The sequence below is a fragment of the Cololabis saira genome, chromosome 7, assembly GCF_033807715.1.
Source record: "Cololabis saira isolate AMF1-May2022 chromosome 7, fColSai1.1, whole genome shotgun sequence".
In the NCBI taxonomy this organism is placed as follows: Eukaryota; Metazoa; Chordata; class Actinopteri; order Beloniformes; family Belonidae; genus Cololabis; species Cololabis saira.
In genome coordinates, this window is record NC_084593.1 from 3,076,244 (window position 1) to 3,090,632 (window position 14,389).

The following is a 14,389-nucleotide window of genomic DNA, read 5'->3' on the forward strand; positions in this document are numbered from 1 at the left end:
AGAGGATGAGGAATAAAGGGCTCCGTTTGGACGCATCTCTGGGTTGGCGTGCACGCTTCAACACATGCGCTCCCAGAAGTGCCTGACAATCACCGTGAGATTACAAATCAGCAGGTCGTGTGGGTTCTAAGGGAGTCGTGGGAAGCGCTATGTTTTGCCCATTTTGTGGCAATAAGGTGGGAGTGAAATGTTTGCACGACGTTCCCTGGCAGCAAATAATCCACCTGTCTCTTACTGGGGAGTGCTTTCCAAACGCCTAACAAGATGGCTTAATAAAGCGCTTCCAACTGCTTGCAGCGTGAGAGCTCTGCATGACGCTCAAGGTGAGAGGAGGAGGTCTGTTATGTTTGTTTTTTTCAGTTGCTGCAAAAGTTCAGTGTTACCTTTTTGGATTAATTTAGCAAAACTTTTTAAAAGCCACCTCACAGGTGTTTGAAACTCGACTGAAAGTCGACCAACAGAGGGATGGAAACGCTCACGGCCGGCGCCGCAGGCCATCGTTTTAACTAGGGACGTTGTGGAGAGCTTGGACTTTGTAAACCTGAGCTTTGTTCTGCTCACTCTGAAGTACAAGCTCTGACTTTTCAAGCAGCTCTTGACACAAGCAAAACAAAAACTCTGCTTCTGCCAGCAAACACATGCTCATTTCTATAAATTACCTTTATTTTCTCAGCGCTTTTTGCAGGAAGATGGAGGAACACGAGGCAGCGATGAGCCTGCAGAGTACAGTTACATTACATTAACAGTTCACATCATCTCTTTTCCTATGCACTGTTGCTTGAAAATGTCATTGTGCAACGGCCTCGGGAGCTTGATATTTGTGAGCGATCCCCTAAATCTTAAAACAGACGGATGACGATTTTCTACCAAGAGTGTTGCAAGAGAGCGACAGCTCTGGCTTTCGGCTCACCTGATCCTCCCGTTTCTTTATGGAGCTAGAACAGTCTCATAATTTACAAATGCACAGACCGATTTGCAAATGCACACACCGTTAGTAGTCAAACCAAATGGAGCAAATATATAAATATCTCCGCTGTTTCTCATCATCGGTTGCTGCATCGGCAGGACTTGGACCTCTCCAGTCCCGACGGCTCTGGTTGAACGGCCCCACAAACCATCTCAGATCGCGCTGTTTTCTTTACCGAGATCACAAGAAAAGCAGAACAGTGATCTCCTCTCCATCCTGTTTATTTATATTTTATCTCCTGTTGCTGTTCATTTATCTTTACTTCACCAATTCGAAATATTAATCACTTTTCTAAGCGAACGGCGCTAACGCTAACAGCAGGTGTATCCGCCCCTTTAATCTGATTGGTTTAGAGTAAATCGTGTTTTAGCCACTGCTCTGCGTCCCCCACGTGGGGTACGCTCTTATGATTGGCTGGAACAAAGGAAGACGTCTTATTGGTTGCAGATCCTTCCGTGTTTAAAAAAAACGTATTTGTGGATCGAGTCACGTCAGGGGAGTCTCAAAAGTCACACGCAAATCCAGCGCAGCTCACAGACAAAAAAAACTTGTAAATCAGGTTATATTTGTGTGTGTGCATCAAAAATACATTTGAAATTGAAAAATGAAATGAAAAATACAGTGAATTGTTCTGTGCATTTGTGAAACGTTGTGTGCATTTGCAAATCGGTCTGTGCATTTGTAAAACTTGTCCTGTGCATTTGTCCATTATGAGACTGTTCTAGCTCCATATTTCTTTGACGCCGTCACCTCCAAAAACAGTCCCGGACCTCGAGTCTGAGAGCTGCCCGGATGCTCATAGGTCGTTTTAAGGTCAGGAACAATAAGAGCGATCCCCTTTTCATGAAGCGATAGGGGAAGTGGAGTCTGGGGACGATCGCTGCAGAGACACCAGGACAAGCTCGGAAATACTCAGGGAAATTGTTGACAGTTGGGCCCAGATAGGAAATGGTCACAGAAGGATGAACGCAATCATGTCTGAGCAGCAGTAAACACACACACACACACAAACACACACACACACACACACACACACACACACACACACACACACACACACACACCGAGTTATTACCTACAGCATATCGGGAGGGAGCAGACTGAATTTCTTTGTTTTTAAGGTTATAGAAAAACAAAACCCATCGTTACGGTAATTCACCGCCGTTCTGACGCTGATAACAACGGTTCATATCTAAGTGCAACACGACCACAATATCACAGTCATTATAAAAATCCAACACATGTTCACTGCAACTACTGCCTCCTCCCACAGCGGCCTGTTCTGTTTATGTACATATATCAGTGAAGGAGCGTTATACGAGGCACAGAAATGAAATGAAACCATTGCTTGCTCTGAACTAACAGTGTTAGATCGTGCTTGCAGCTGAGGTAAATAATAGATTAAAAACTGGACCCGATCCAGGACAAGGCACAGATCTCATGTTGCCAGGGAACCACGTCGGGTGTCACTCATGTCCGGGTGCACGGCCGGCAGAGCTGACAGCGACGTCACTGACACAGAGATGCTGCAGACTTTACTGACAGGACGTTGAATTATCTGGGCTGTTTTCTTTGTCCCTGCACCATGAAGGGATTTGTGGGTGTCTGGGGGCAAATACGGACAAATGGAGGAGTCTTTACTCTGGCATAGGGATGGGTGATATTTTACCGTTCATGATAAACCGACAAAAAAATTCCCCACGGTAAGAATTTGTCATCTCGCGGTAAAAATGATAAATTCCCGTTGATGACGTTTTTGTGAGAGAGAAAGAAAGAAAGAAAGAGAAAGAAAGAAAGACATGAGCCTGAAAGAAAGAAAGAAAGAAAGAAAGAAAGAAAGAAAGAAAGAAAGAAAGAAAGAAAGAAAGAAAGAAAGAAAGAAAGAAAGAAAGAAAGAAAGAAAGAAAGAAAGAAAGAAAGAAAGAAAGAAAGAAAGAAAGAAAGACATGAGCCTGAAAGAAAGAAAGAAAGAAAGAAAGACATGAGCCAGAAAGAAAGAAAGAAAGAAAGAAAGAAAGAAAGAAAGAAAGAAAGAAAGAAAGAAAGAAAGAAAGAAAGAAAGAAAGAAAGAAAGAAAGAAAGAAAGAAAGAAAGAAAGAAAGAAAGAAAGAAAGACATGAGCCTGAAAGAAAGAAAGAAAGACATGAGCCTGAAAGAAAGAAAGAAAGAAAGAAAGACATGAGCCTGAAAGAAAGAAAGAAAGAAAGAAAGACATGAGCCTGAAAGAAAGAAAGAAAGACATGAGCCTGAAAGAAAGAAAGAAAGACATGAGCCTGAAAGAAAGAAAGAAAGAAAGAAAGACATGAGCCTGAAAGAAAGAAAGAAAGAAAGAAAGACATGAGCCTGAAAGAAAGAAAGAAAGAAATGAGCCTGAAAGAAAGAAAGAAAGAAAGAAAGAAATGAGCCTGAAAGAAAGAAAGAAAGAAAGAAAGAAAGAAAGAAAGAAAGAAAGAAAGAAAGAAAGAAAGAAAGACATGAGCCTGAAAGAAAGAAAGAAAGAAATAAAGACATGAGCCTGAAAGAAAGAAAGAAAGAAAGAAAGACATGAGCCTGAAAGAAAGAAAGAAAGAAAGACATGAGCCTGAAAGAAAGAAAGAAATGAGCCTGAAAGAAAGAAAGAAAGAAAGAAAGAAATGAGCCAGAAAGAAAGACAGACATGAGCCTGAAAGAAAGAAAGAAAGAAAGAAAGAAAGAAATGAGCCTGAAAGAAAGAAAGAAAGAAAGAAATGAGCCTGAAAGAAAGAAAGAAAGAAAGAAAGACAGACATGAGCCTGAAAGAAAGAAAGAAAGAAATGAGCCTGAAAGAAAGAAAGAAAGAAATGAGCCTGAAAGAAAGAAAGAAAGAAAGAAAGAAAGAAAGAAAGAAAGAAATGAGCCTGAAAGAAAGAAAGAAAGAAAGAAAAAAAAAAGCAGCATGACAAATTTAACATCATCATCACAAGACTTATAGCCAGGAATGTGTTGCGTTGAGGGGGGTGTGGTTATCAGCAAGTGTGTGTGTGAGCGGTAAGTCCTTGAACTTCGCTCAGAGCTGCTCTCAGCCAATGTCCTTGATGTTATCAGACGGCTGGGTCAGTTCTGAAACAGGTCCACAGATGTTCCTGAGAGGGGAGGGCTAGTGGGGGCAGAGGCCCTTGTTCACATTCCACCAGGGAGATTGTGACCAGAGCGGTCGGCCAAACCTCTCTGTCAAGGCCAGATTATAGAATCAACAATTATATTGCATATTACAGAGTATGACACACTATAAACAGTACTGGTATATACAACAATAATAATAATAAAAAATACAGGTATATAAAATAAGATAACAGACGGATATTTACATAATTGCACGTTGCAGTGAATGATATTGCACATTATTTTCCAGTAGCATATCCAAGCATATCTGTGGGATGTGGGTCTGCGCTCCTGCAGCTACCGGCTGTTTTTAAAGAGACAAACGCAGCTCTTTCTTACAAACATCTGATCACAACAGGGCCGCCACGGGCTCCTGTTATGTTTTAACCTCTTTAACCGAGTGATCCATGAAGGAACGTTTATTGGCTAAAGCAAAAACCAGTATGCTGCTGAGCGGTTGTGTGGACAACTGTAAGTTTTAACCACCTGGTGTCCCACACAGGTGATGCCAAATCGGAGGACACGGCCAACAAGGAGACGGGAGAGGAGAAACCAGAGGAGGACAACGACTACCACCGTAGTGACGAGCAGGTAAGAACTCGTTCTGTTCCTCTTAGGGCCAGTCCCAATCCCCCCCTAGTCCTACTTTTCACTCCTAACCCTAAATGTTGTGGGTTTCCTGTGAGGGTAGTGGTGTCCCAATTCCTCTTTGCATGTAGGGCTAGTGGACATAACGAGGGCTAGTGGACGTAACGAGGGCTAGTGGACATAACAAGGGCTAGTGGACATAACGAGGGCTAGTGTGTATGAATCTAACCCTTCACATCAGGGATTTCAGATTCTGACTCACCAACCGAGGGTTAGAGAAATTTCCCAGAATGCTTTACTTCATCATTTTCAGACTGAATCAAACAAAAAAACATGGTGGACATTTCTCATTTTTAGTGAAAAATTTTGAGTTAGTTTCTGCATAAAAATGCATTTTGATTACATTTCTAGTGAGAAATCTATATTTTTCTTTCATAAAATTCACTCAGTGAATTTACATAATCACTCGTTTGCCCGTTGTTGCGAAGATCTCGCCAGAATAAAGGCTGATTTATGGTTCCGCGTTACACCAACGTGTACCCTACGCCGTAGGCTCTGCGTCGATTTAACACAGAACCATAAATCAGCTCCCGAACCGGCGGCTCTTCTCATCCCGAAAACATCGGATCAAATTTCTTAACAGGAGTTATTTGGATAAACTGAGCCCAGGTTGGGGATCTTAACGGTTACTTTACAAAAATATTAAAACTTAATAAAGTGGCATATTACCGGGCTACAGCTGAAATTAAAACAGCTTTTAGCTCTGGGCTTATATATTAGATATTACGTCCATATCGCCCAGCCCTAATTGGGATTGGCCCTTAACCTCACATCTCAATGTGAATAGTTTTTAGACGCCGTCTCTGGGAGCTCAAACCAGCCCTGACGGTCACATTTTAAGTCCAATCTTTAAGCCAGAGAAGGTTTTTGTTCTGGTTCCATAACAGACCGAATGCTCTGCTTCCCATTCTACTTCTGCAAACGGAAGGGAACGCCCGTCGTCCTGGACCGTGTTCTGTTGGAGTTAGTGTGGATCAGAACCCACGTTGACCCACTTGAACCAGGTTCTGGCGCTGGAGACGCGTCTCTTGCTTCTCTCCTAAAGTTGTTTGAACTTTCTGAAAGTTCATCTCGTTTTCTCTCCAAACCAAAATCCAAACATCGCCGCTCTGCGTCCGTAAAGGTCGTAATAAACAGCCGTCTCCACTCTGCTGTGACATTTACAAATCCTTCTGGTATTCACCAACGCTGCTAAAACCACGGGTTTGTGCACTTTGTTCTGCAGGGGACGATGAGACGCCCAACAAAGTTAAATGAAGCTGCAAACAATGAGCTTTGAGTCAGACTGCTGTGTATCTCGTCCAGTACTCGAGTTGTAAAAAGAAATCAGGGGGGGTAGTGGATTTTATCATATGAGGACAGATAATTTGTGCTGATTACAAATAATATAATATATTACAAATAATAGCAGTGACCAAAACAGCTGCAGAAATACTGCAGGAATGACATAGCAGCAGTTAAGTGCAGCCTTCTGTAAGCTTTAAATATCCACTGGGCTTACATCAAATACATCAAAACACAACAATAAAAAACACTTTTCTGAACTTATCAATATGACTCTGTCCTTCACAGGATAAGTAACATGGATCACTGCAAAAACTCTAAATCTTAACAAGAATATTTGTCTTATTTCTAGTTAAAATGTCTCATTTTAGTAAAAAAAATCTCATTACACTTAAAACAAGACTCATCACTGGAAAAAACAACAATTTTCACCTGTTTCAAGTAGATTTTCACTTGAAATAAGTAGAAAAATCTGCCAGTGGAACAAGATTTTTTTGCTTGTAATGAGAAGATAAATCTTGTTCCACTGGCAGATTTTTCTACTTATTTCAAGTGAAAATTTACTTGAAACAGGTGAAAATTGTCAAATAAGTTATTTTTCTGGTGTTATTTTTCTGGTGATGACTCCAAATGTTGAAATAGCAGTAAAACCACATTCATTGATGAAATGACATAAGGGATGGAAAGGAGGGATGGCAGTTTTACAGGGGGGATGATTTGGACCGTTTTTATTTCAGGGGGGATGATTTGGACCGTTTTTATTTCAGGGGGGATGATTTGGACCGTTTTTATTTCAGGGGGGGATGATTTGGACCGTTTTTATTTCAGGGGGGATGATTTGGACCGTTTTTATTTCAGGGGGGATGATTTGGACCGTTTTTATTTCAGGGGGGATGATTTGGACCGTTTTTATTTCAGGGGGGGATGATTTGGACCGTTTTTATTTCAGGGGGGATGATTTGGACCGTTTTTATTTCAGGGGGGATGCCATCCCCCCTCATCCCCCCTCAACTCCAGTACTGATCTCGTCCAGCCGTCACATCTGCTTTGCAGTTCAGTCAGAAGTCATCTTTCACTCCTCCCATGGAGTTTGTTTACCAGCTCGGCTCCACGCCACCGGCCCCGGACTAAGATCTGCAGCGACCGCTTTCCGTCTCCAGCCCAGCAGATTTCTGCTCCGAGGAGACTCTAAAGAGAAGACTGGCAGAAATCGATGTTAGCCCCTATACGTAGCAAAAACGGTGGTGTTTTCATGCGTTTTGGCCATTCGTTTACACGAAAACGAAGGTCAAAATCTCCAAAAACCATCATTTCTGAAAACTCAGGCCAAAGTGGAGATTTTTAAAACCTCCGTCTTCACGTTTGCTTGTAAACGGAGGGAAATGGACATTTAGGCTTCAGAACGTCACATTATGAGACAGAAACGTCACCACACTGCAAAAACTCAATCTTAACAAGAATATTTGTCTTATTTCTAGTTAAAATGTTTCATTTTTAGTAAAAAAAAATCTCATTACACTTAAAACAAGACTGGAAAAAAAGTGAAAATTTACTTTGAAACAGGTGAAAATTGTCAAATAACAAGTTATTTATCTGGTAATGACTCTTGTTTTAAGTGTAATGAGATTTTTTGACTAAAAATGAGACATTTTAACTACAAATAAGACATATTCCTGGTAAGATTTTGAGTTTTTGCAGTGAAGCGTCATGAGTGACACCTGTGTTTACAATTTGTTTGTAACCGTCAATATTTTCTTGTATTTTACCTGTTTTATATTCTAAAGTCACACTTAAAAGTAACTCCACTTCTCTGTCACTCCAAACCAAAGACTCTCGTTCATCTTGGAAGTAACTGGAAGTTACTCGTGTCATTTGTTGATGTTTTTTTCCAGGATTGTGATTGGCTAGCATGACTTTATCTTCTCGTTACACTGCCCCCTGCAGGTTTGGCTGCTCATAGCACCTTAACAGATATTTATGCAGGTTCCTGGAAATGATGGTATTTTTCAAAACGTAGAGGGGGAAAAATCCGTTTTTGTAAATACCCGGATATGTGGAAACGTGGCCTGAGTCCTGAACAGAGCTGGTAGAGGAGCCAAAAACTGTACTCCAGTAAAAGTACTGTTACTTCAGAATAATGTGACTCAAGTAGAAGTAAAAAGTATCATCCAAATAATTACTTGAGTAAAAGTAAAAAAGTACTTGGTGAAAAAACTACTCAAGTACTGAGTAACTGTTGAGTAACGTGTGATTTATTTTTTTAACACAACCATTCAAACAGACAAAAGTACAAAATAATCATCTTCAGGTAAATTAAATCAATAAAATAAATAAAAATTAATAAAAAATAAAACATATCTTAAATTAAAATAATCTTAAAGTAAATTCAAGTGCCTTAATAAATAATAAAATAAATAAAATAACAGAATAAAAAAATAAATTAAGCACAAGTAGCACAAAATGTCCAGCCTTTGTACTTTTCTTTTTTAACCAGCAGAACTAGAACAAACATGAACTCATAGAAACTCTGTGTGTGTTTGAGTCTGTGTAAATGTGACAAAACATGCAAAAACTAACATTTTTCCCAAAGAATCACCCAGTGATGTCATGAGATTGACGCGTACGTGGATAAAAGGGATAAAAGAAAAGTAACAGCTCAACGTAGCCTAATGTAGCGGAGGAAGAGGAACAGTTTCTTCTTCACAAATCTACTCAAGTAAAAGTAAAAAGTATAGTGATTCAAAACTACTCCTAAAAGTACAACATTTCCCAAAACTTACTCAAGTAAATGTAACTGAGTAAATGGAACTCGTTACTGCCAAACTCTGCTCCTGAACCAGAATGTTTTGTCCAAATGATTCATTCTAAGATGATGTAACAGGGAGAGGATAAAAATAAACTTAACTCTGAATTAAACTAAGGCGTCGGCCTCCCCTGAATGACGACCTGCTTTTTCTGAGGCAACATGGTTAAGTTTAGTTTGTTCAGAGACGATCAGCTCGTGTAGTTTGGTCCTTCCCCCCCCTGACTTGTTGGAGAATATTTCAAATATCCCTTTATTCACACTGCAAGCTCCACTAACACAATTTAATCCTTCCGTTTGGTTCTCACACACCGAGGTGTGTGAGAATCCGTCTGCGTGCTCGTGTACGGCGAACGAGAGGTGTGTTAATTAAGGGAATCAAGAAGATTCAAGAGGCGGTGAAAGAAGGTTTGACTGTTGCAGACCGTTTTTATTTCAGGGGGGATGATTTGGACCGTTTTTATTTCAGGGGGGATGCCATCCCCCCTCATCCCCCCTCAACTCCAGTACTGATCTCGTCCAGCCGTCACATCTGCTTTGCAGTTCAGTCAGAAGTCATCTTTCACTCCTCCCATGGAGTTTGTTTACCAGCTCGGCTCCACGCCACCGGCCCCGGACTAAGATCTGCAGCGACCGCTTTCCGTCTCCAGCCCAGCAGATTTCTGCTCCGAGGAGACTCTAAAGAGAAGACTGGCAGAAATCGATGTTAGCCCCTATACGTAGCAAAAACGGTGGTGTTTTCATGCGTTTTGGCCATTCGTTTACACGAAAACGAAGGTCAAAATCTCCAAAAACCATCATTTCTGAAAACTCAGGCCAAAGTGGAGATTTTTAAAACCTCCGTCTTCACGTTTGCTTGTAAACGGAGGGAAATGGACATTTAGGCTTCAGAACGTCACATTATGAGACAGAAACGTCACCACACTGCAAAAACTCAAAATCTTAACAAGAATATTTGTCTTATTTCTAGTTCAAATGTTTCATTTTTAGTAAAAAAAAATCTCATTACACTTAAAACAAGACTGGAAAAAAAGTGAAAATTTACTTTGAAACAGGTGAAAATTGTCAAATAACAAGTTATTTATCTGGTAATGACTCTTGTTTTAAGTGTAATGAGATTTTTTGACTAAAAATGAGACATTTTAACTACAAATAAGACATATTCCTGGTAAGATTTTGAGTTTTTGCAGTGAAGCGTCATGAGTGACACCTGTGTTTACAATTTGTTTGTAACCGTCAATATTTTCTTGTATTTTACCTGTTTTATATTCTAAAGTCACACTTAAAAGTAACTCCACTTCTCTGTCACTCCAAACCAAAGACTCTCGTTCATCTTGGAAGTAACTGGAAGTTACTCGTGTCATTTGTTGATGTTTTTTTCCAGGATTGTGATTGGCTAGCATGACTTTATCTTCTCGTTACACTGCCCCCTGCAGGTTTGGCTGCTCATAGCACCTTAACAGATATTTATGCAGGTTCCTGGAAATGATGGTATTTTTCAAAACGTAGAGGGGGAAAAATCCGTTTTTGTAAATACCCGGATATGTGGAAACGTGGCCTGAGTCCTGAACAGAGCTGGTAGAGGAGCCAAAAACTGTACTCCAGTAAAAGTACTGTTACTTCAGAATAATGTGACTCAAGTAGAAGTAAAAAGTATCATCCAAATAATTACTTGAGTAAAAGTAAAAAAGTACTTGGTGAAAAAACTACTCAAGTACTGAGTAACTGTTGAGTAACGTGTGATTTATTTTTTTAACACAACCATTCAAACAGACAAAAGTACAAAATAATCATCTTCAGGTAAATTAAATCAATAAAATAAATAAAAATTAATAAAAAATAAAACATATCTTAAATTAAAATAATCTTAAAGTAAATTCAAGTGCCTTAATAAATAATAAAATAAATAAAATAACAGAATAAAAAAATAAATTAAGCACAAGTAGCACAAAATGTCCAGCCTTTGTACTTTTCTTTTTTAACCAGCAGAACTAGAACAAACATGAACTCATAGAAACTCTGTGTGTGTTTGAGTCTGTGTAAATGTGACAAAACATGCAAAAACTAACATTTTTCCCAAAGAATCACCCAGTGATGTCATGAGATTGACGCGTACGTGGATAAAAGAGATAAAAGAAAAGTAACAGCTCAACGTAGCCTAATGTAGCGGAGTAAGAGGAACAGTTTCTTCTTCACAAATCTACTCAAGTAAAAGTAAAAAGTATAGTGATTCAAAACTACTCCTAAAAGTACAACATTTCCCAAAACTTACTCAAGTAAATGTAACGGAGTAAATGTAACTCGTTACTATTACCTCTGGTCCTGAACCAGAATGTTTTGTCCAAATGAGACATTCTGAGATGATGTAACAGGGAGAGGATAAAAATAAACTTAACTCTGAATTAAACCAAGGCGTCGGCCTCCCCTGAATGACTGCTTTTCCAGAGGCAACATTGTTAAGTTTAGTTTGTTCAGAGACGATCAGCTCGTGTAGTTTGGTCCCCCCCCCCTGACTTGTTGGAGAATATTTCAAATGTCTTTTATTCACACTGCAAGCTCCACTAACACAATTTAATCCTTCCGTTTGGTTCTCACACTGAGACTCTGTCTGCGTGCTCGTGTACGGCGAGAGGTGTGTTAATTAAGGGAATCTAGAAGATGTTAGAGGCGGTGAAAGAAGGTTTGACTGTTGCAGAAATGATACAAATAAAGTGTTGTGAGGGGACGGAAGCACAAAGGCCTGAAACTACCGTTTGTGATAATTGTTTAGCCTTAAAAGCCTGAACATCAATTATTGCTTTTACAAAGTGCCCCCTCGTGGTTTTCCAGCCTCAAAATTACTGGTTTCTTTTGTTTTTGCTGCTTTTGATTTGTAAATAAACACCAGTTATCCACCAGACCCTTTAACGCGGGAATATTCTGCAGCTCGGGGGTAAAAACTGTTGTTGTCGCTGGGCAGAGATCATCAGCATTCACATATGTATGTTTTATGTTTCCTTCGTTTGTTCGTTTTTATTTATTTATTTCAAACATGTATAAAAAAAAGATAAGAGAAACAAATACAGGTTCATTCCACCTCATAAAGAAAAAAAAACCCATCAAAACACATATTTCAGTTACATGTTGGAAAAGGAGTGGGAGGAATTATAAACTTATTTAATCCCACCCCCTTTCCACAACTAAACATAAATTATATTCCTGTATTTACTTTTTAAACTATACACTAATTTTTATAAATACATATGTTTAATTTTTACAAAAATAACCTGTTTAATACCAGATGTAAGCTCTATCATAAATATATTATAACTATGATATAAATATAATCAGAGCTGGTAGAGGAACCAAAAACTGTACTCAAGTAAAAGTACTGTTACTTCAGAATAATATGACTCAAGTAGAAGTAAAAAGTATCATCCAAATAATTACTTGAGTAAAAGTAAAAAAGTACTTGGTGAAAAAACTACTCAAGTACTGAGTAACTGTTGAGTAAAGTCTGATTTATTTTTTTAAGAAGATATTAAAGCTGCAAGCAGCGATGAACGGGCCCTCGCACTCACGTCCACCGCCCCCCATAAGCATATCAGAAATGACACCACCCACGACTTCCTATGTCAAAACATTCAAAAGTTATGCCAGAAAATAGGGACTATGAAATATCGACCAATCAGAAGAAGGGGCGGGGCTAATTAAGGCCAACGAAGCTCAAGGACTCATTACAGAATCTGATGACACCACCCACAACTCTTTATGTCAAATCATTCAAAAGTTATGGCAGAGAAAAGTATTCTAGGGGGCGCTGTTGAGCCGTTAGGCCACGCCCATTAATGCAAACCATGAAATATCAAATTTATCGCCAGGCCTGGCTTGCATGCAAAATTTGGTGACTTTTGGAGAACTATCAAATGTGGACCAATCAGATGAAGGGGCGGGGGCGCGCTTTTTGGCGTCTAGCGTCGCCACGGTAACACTTTTGAAAGAGAAAAGTAATGCGCGTAGTCGCAGGATGGAGACGCACATTTTGATGTATAACACACCTGGGTGCACGTTACGGTTCGGGCCGTATTAATTCTCGAAGGAATGGCTCATATTGCTCCAAAATTACGCGATTAATTCAGAATGTTCAAAATGGCCGACTTCCTGTTCGGTTTCGGCCATGGCACCAAGAGACTTTTCTTCAAGTTGCGACATGATACAGGTGTGTACCGATTTTCGTGCATGTACGTCAAACCGTATTATGGGGCTTCAGGCACAAAGTTTTTTCTGTCTGAACCAACCAGATGAAGGGTGGGCGCGCTTTTTGGTGTCTAGCGTCGCCACGGTAACGCTTTTGAAAGAGAAAAGTAATGCGTGGTGTCGGAGGATGGAGACGCACATTTTGATGTATAACACACCTGGGGGCACGTTACGGTTCAGGTGAAGAAACGGTCGAAGGAATGGCATAAATTGCGGCAAAATTACACAATTCAAAATGGCCGACTTCCTGTTTGGTTTCGGCCATGGCACCAAGAGACTTTTCTTTAAGTTGTGTACTGATACAGGTGTGTAGCGATTTTCATGCATGTACGTCAAACCGTATTGTGGGGCTTGAGGCGCAAAGTTTTCTAGTGGGCGCTGTTGAGTCATTTTACCACGCCCATTAATGCAAACCATAAAATATCACATTTATCATCAGGCCTGGCTTGGTGCAAAATTTGGTGACTTTTGGGGCACGTTTAGGGGGAAAAAGGGCCCTCATTTCGGCAGAAGAAAGATAAAGAAAGAATTCCTACAGATACAACAGGGCCTTCGCACTGTAAGTGCTCGGGCCCTAATAAGATGCTGAAGAATCTGAGCGAACGGGCCGAGCAGAAACGGACGTCAGGTGGGAGCCAGACAAAAGTTTAGACACCCTTTCCCATTTAAATGAGTGAATGGGGAAGTGTTTTTGACAGCTAGTGTACATGCACGCTTCATAACGACTGCTAAAAACATCCACCACGTCAGAGCCTGTTGTTGAACTGAGGCGTTAGCGGTTAGCCGGATGTTTCTGCGTCAGACTCGCCTCAAATGGCTGTGAAGTGTTTGGTTTTTTAGAGAGAATACATCTCAGCCAAGACAATAACTTGTTGTTCTATTAATGTTACTTCACAGTAACTTTCCACCAGCTACAATTGTGCAGAAAGACATTTGAGGAAACTAACTGGCCTCAAATTCCTCCGGAGAAGAGCGGAGGATGTTATGAAAACAGATAATCTGCGCTAGAAAAGCAGTGGAGAGAGAAGATTGGAAAATTGAAAACACAATGATGCATCTCTGAGCGAGGAGGGAGGGAGGGAGGAAGGGAGGGAGAGGCCAAACACGGTGCAGGAGAATAATGGCAGCAGTTTGAGGCGGGCAGAGGGAAGATGAGGGAGCAGAATTGGCCCTTGAGTCCGAGCTTCCCTCCTCCATCAGTCAGACGGAGGAATGGACCGACAGGACTCGCATGGCTGATTCCACATCGCCTCCCCGCTGCCTTCCCCTTCCCGCCGACCTTTCCCAGTGCAACCTTAGGCTCTGGTGGAGCCGGAGGGAGCTAATGAAAC

At 40.4% G+C, this 14,389-nt stretch overlaps 2 protein-coding genes across 2 annotated transcripts in view; one reads left to right on the plus strand and one right to left on the minus strand.

Moving 5' to 3' along the window:
* The window catches only part of slc49a3 (solute carrier family 49 member 3), a 382,878-nt gene that overhangs the window by 198,066 nt on the left and 170,423 nt on the right, over window positions 1–14,389 (minus strand). The window lies entirely within an intron of this gene.
* The window catches only part of LOC133446727 (polycomb group RING finger protein 3), a 175,209-nt gene that overhangs the window by 145,597 nt on the left and 15,223 nt on the right, over window positions 1–14,389 (plus strand). Inside the window, exon 7 of the mRNA XM_061724742.1 lies at window positions 4,590–4,678. Within this exon, the coding sequence (XP_061580726.1) occupies window positions 4,590–4,678 (89 nt within the window). The remainder of the gene's footprint in view (window positions 1–4,589; window positions 4,679–14,389) is intronic.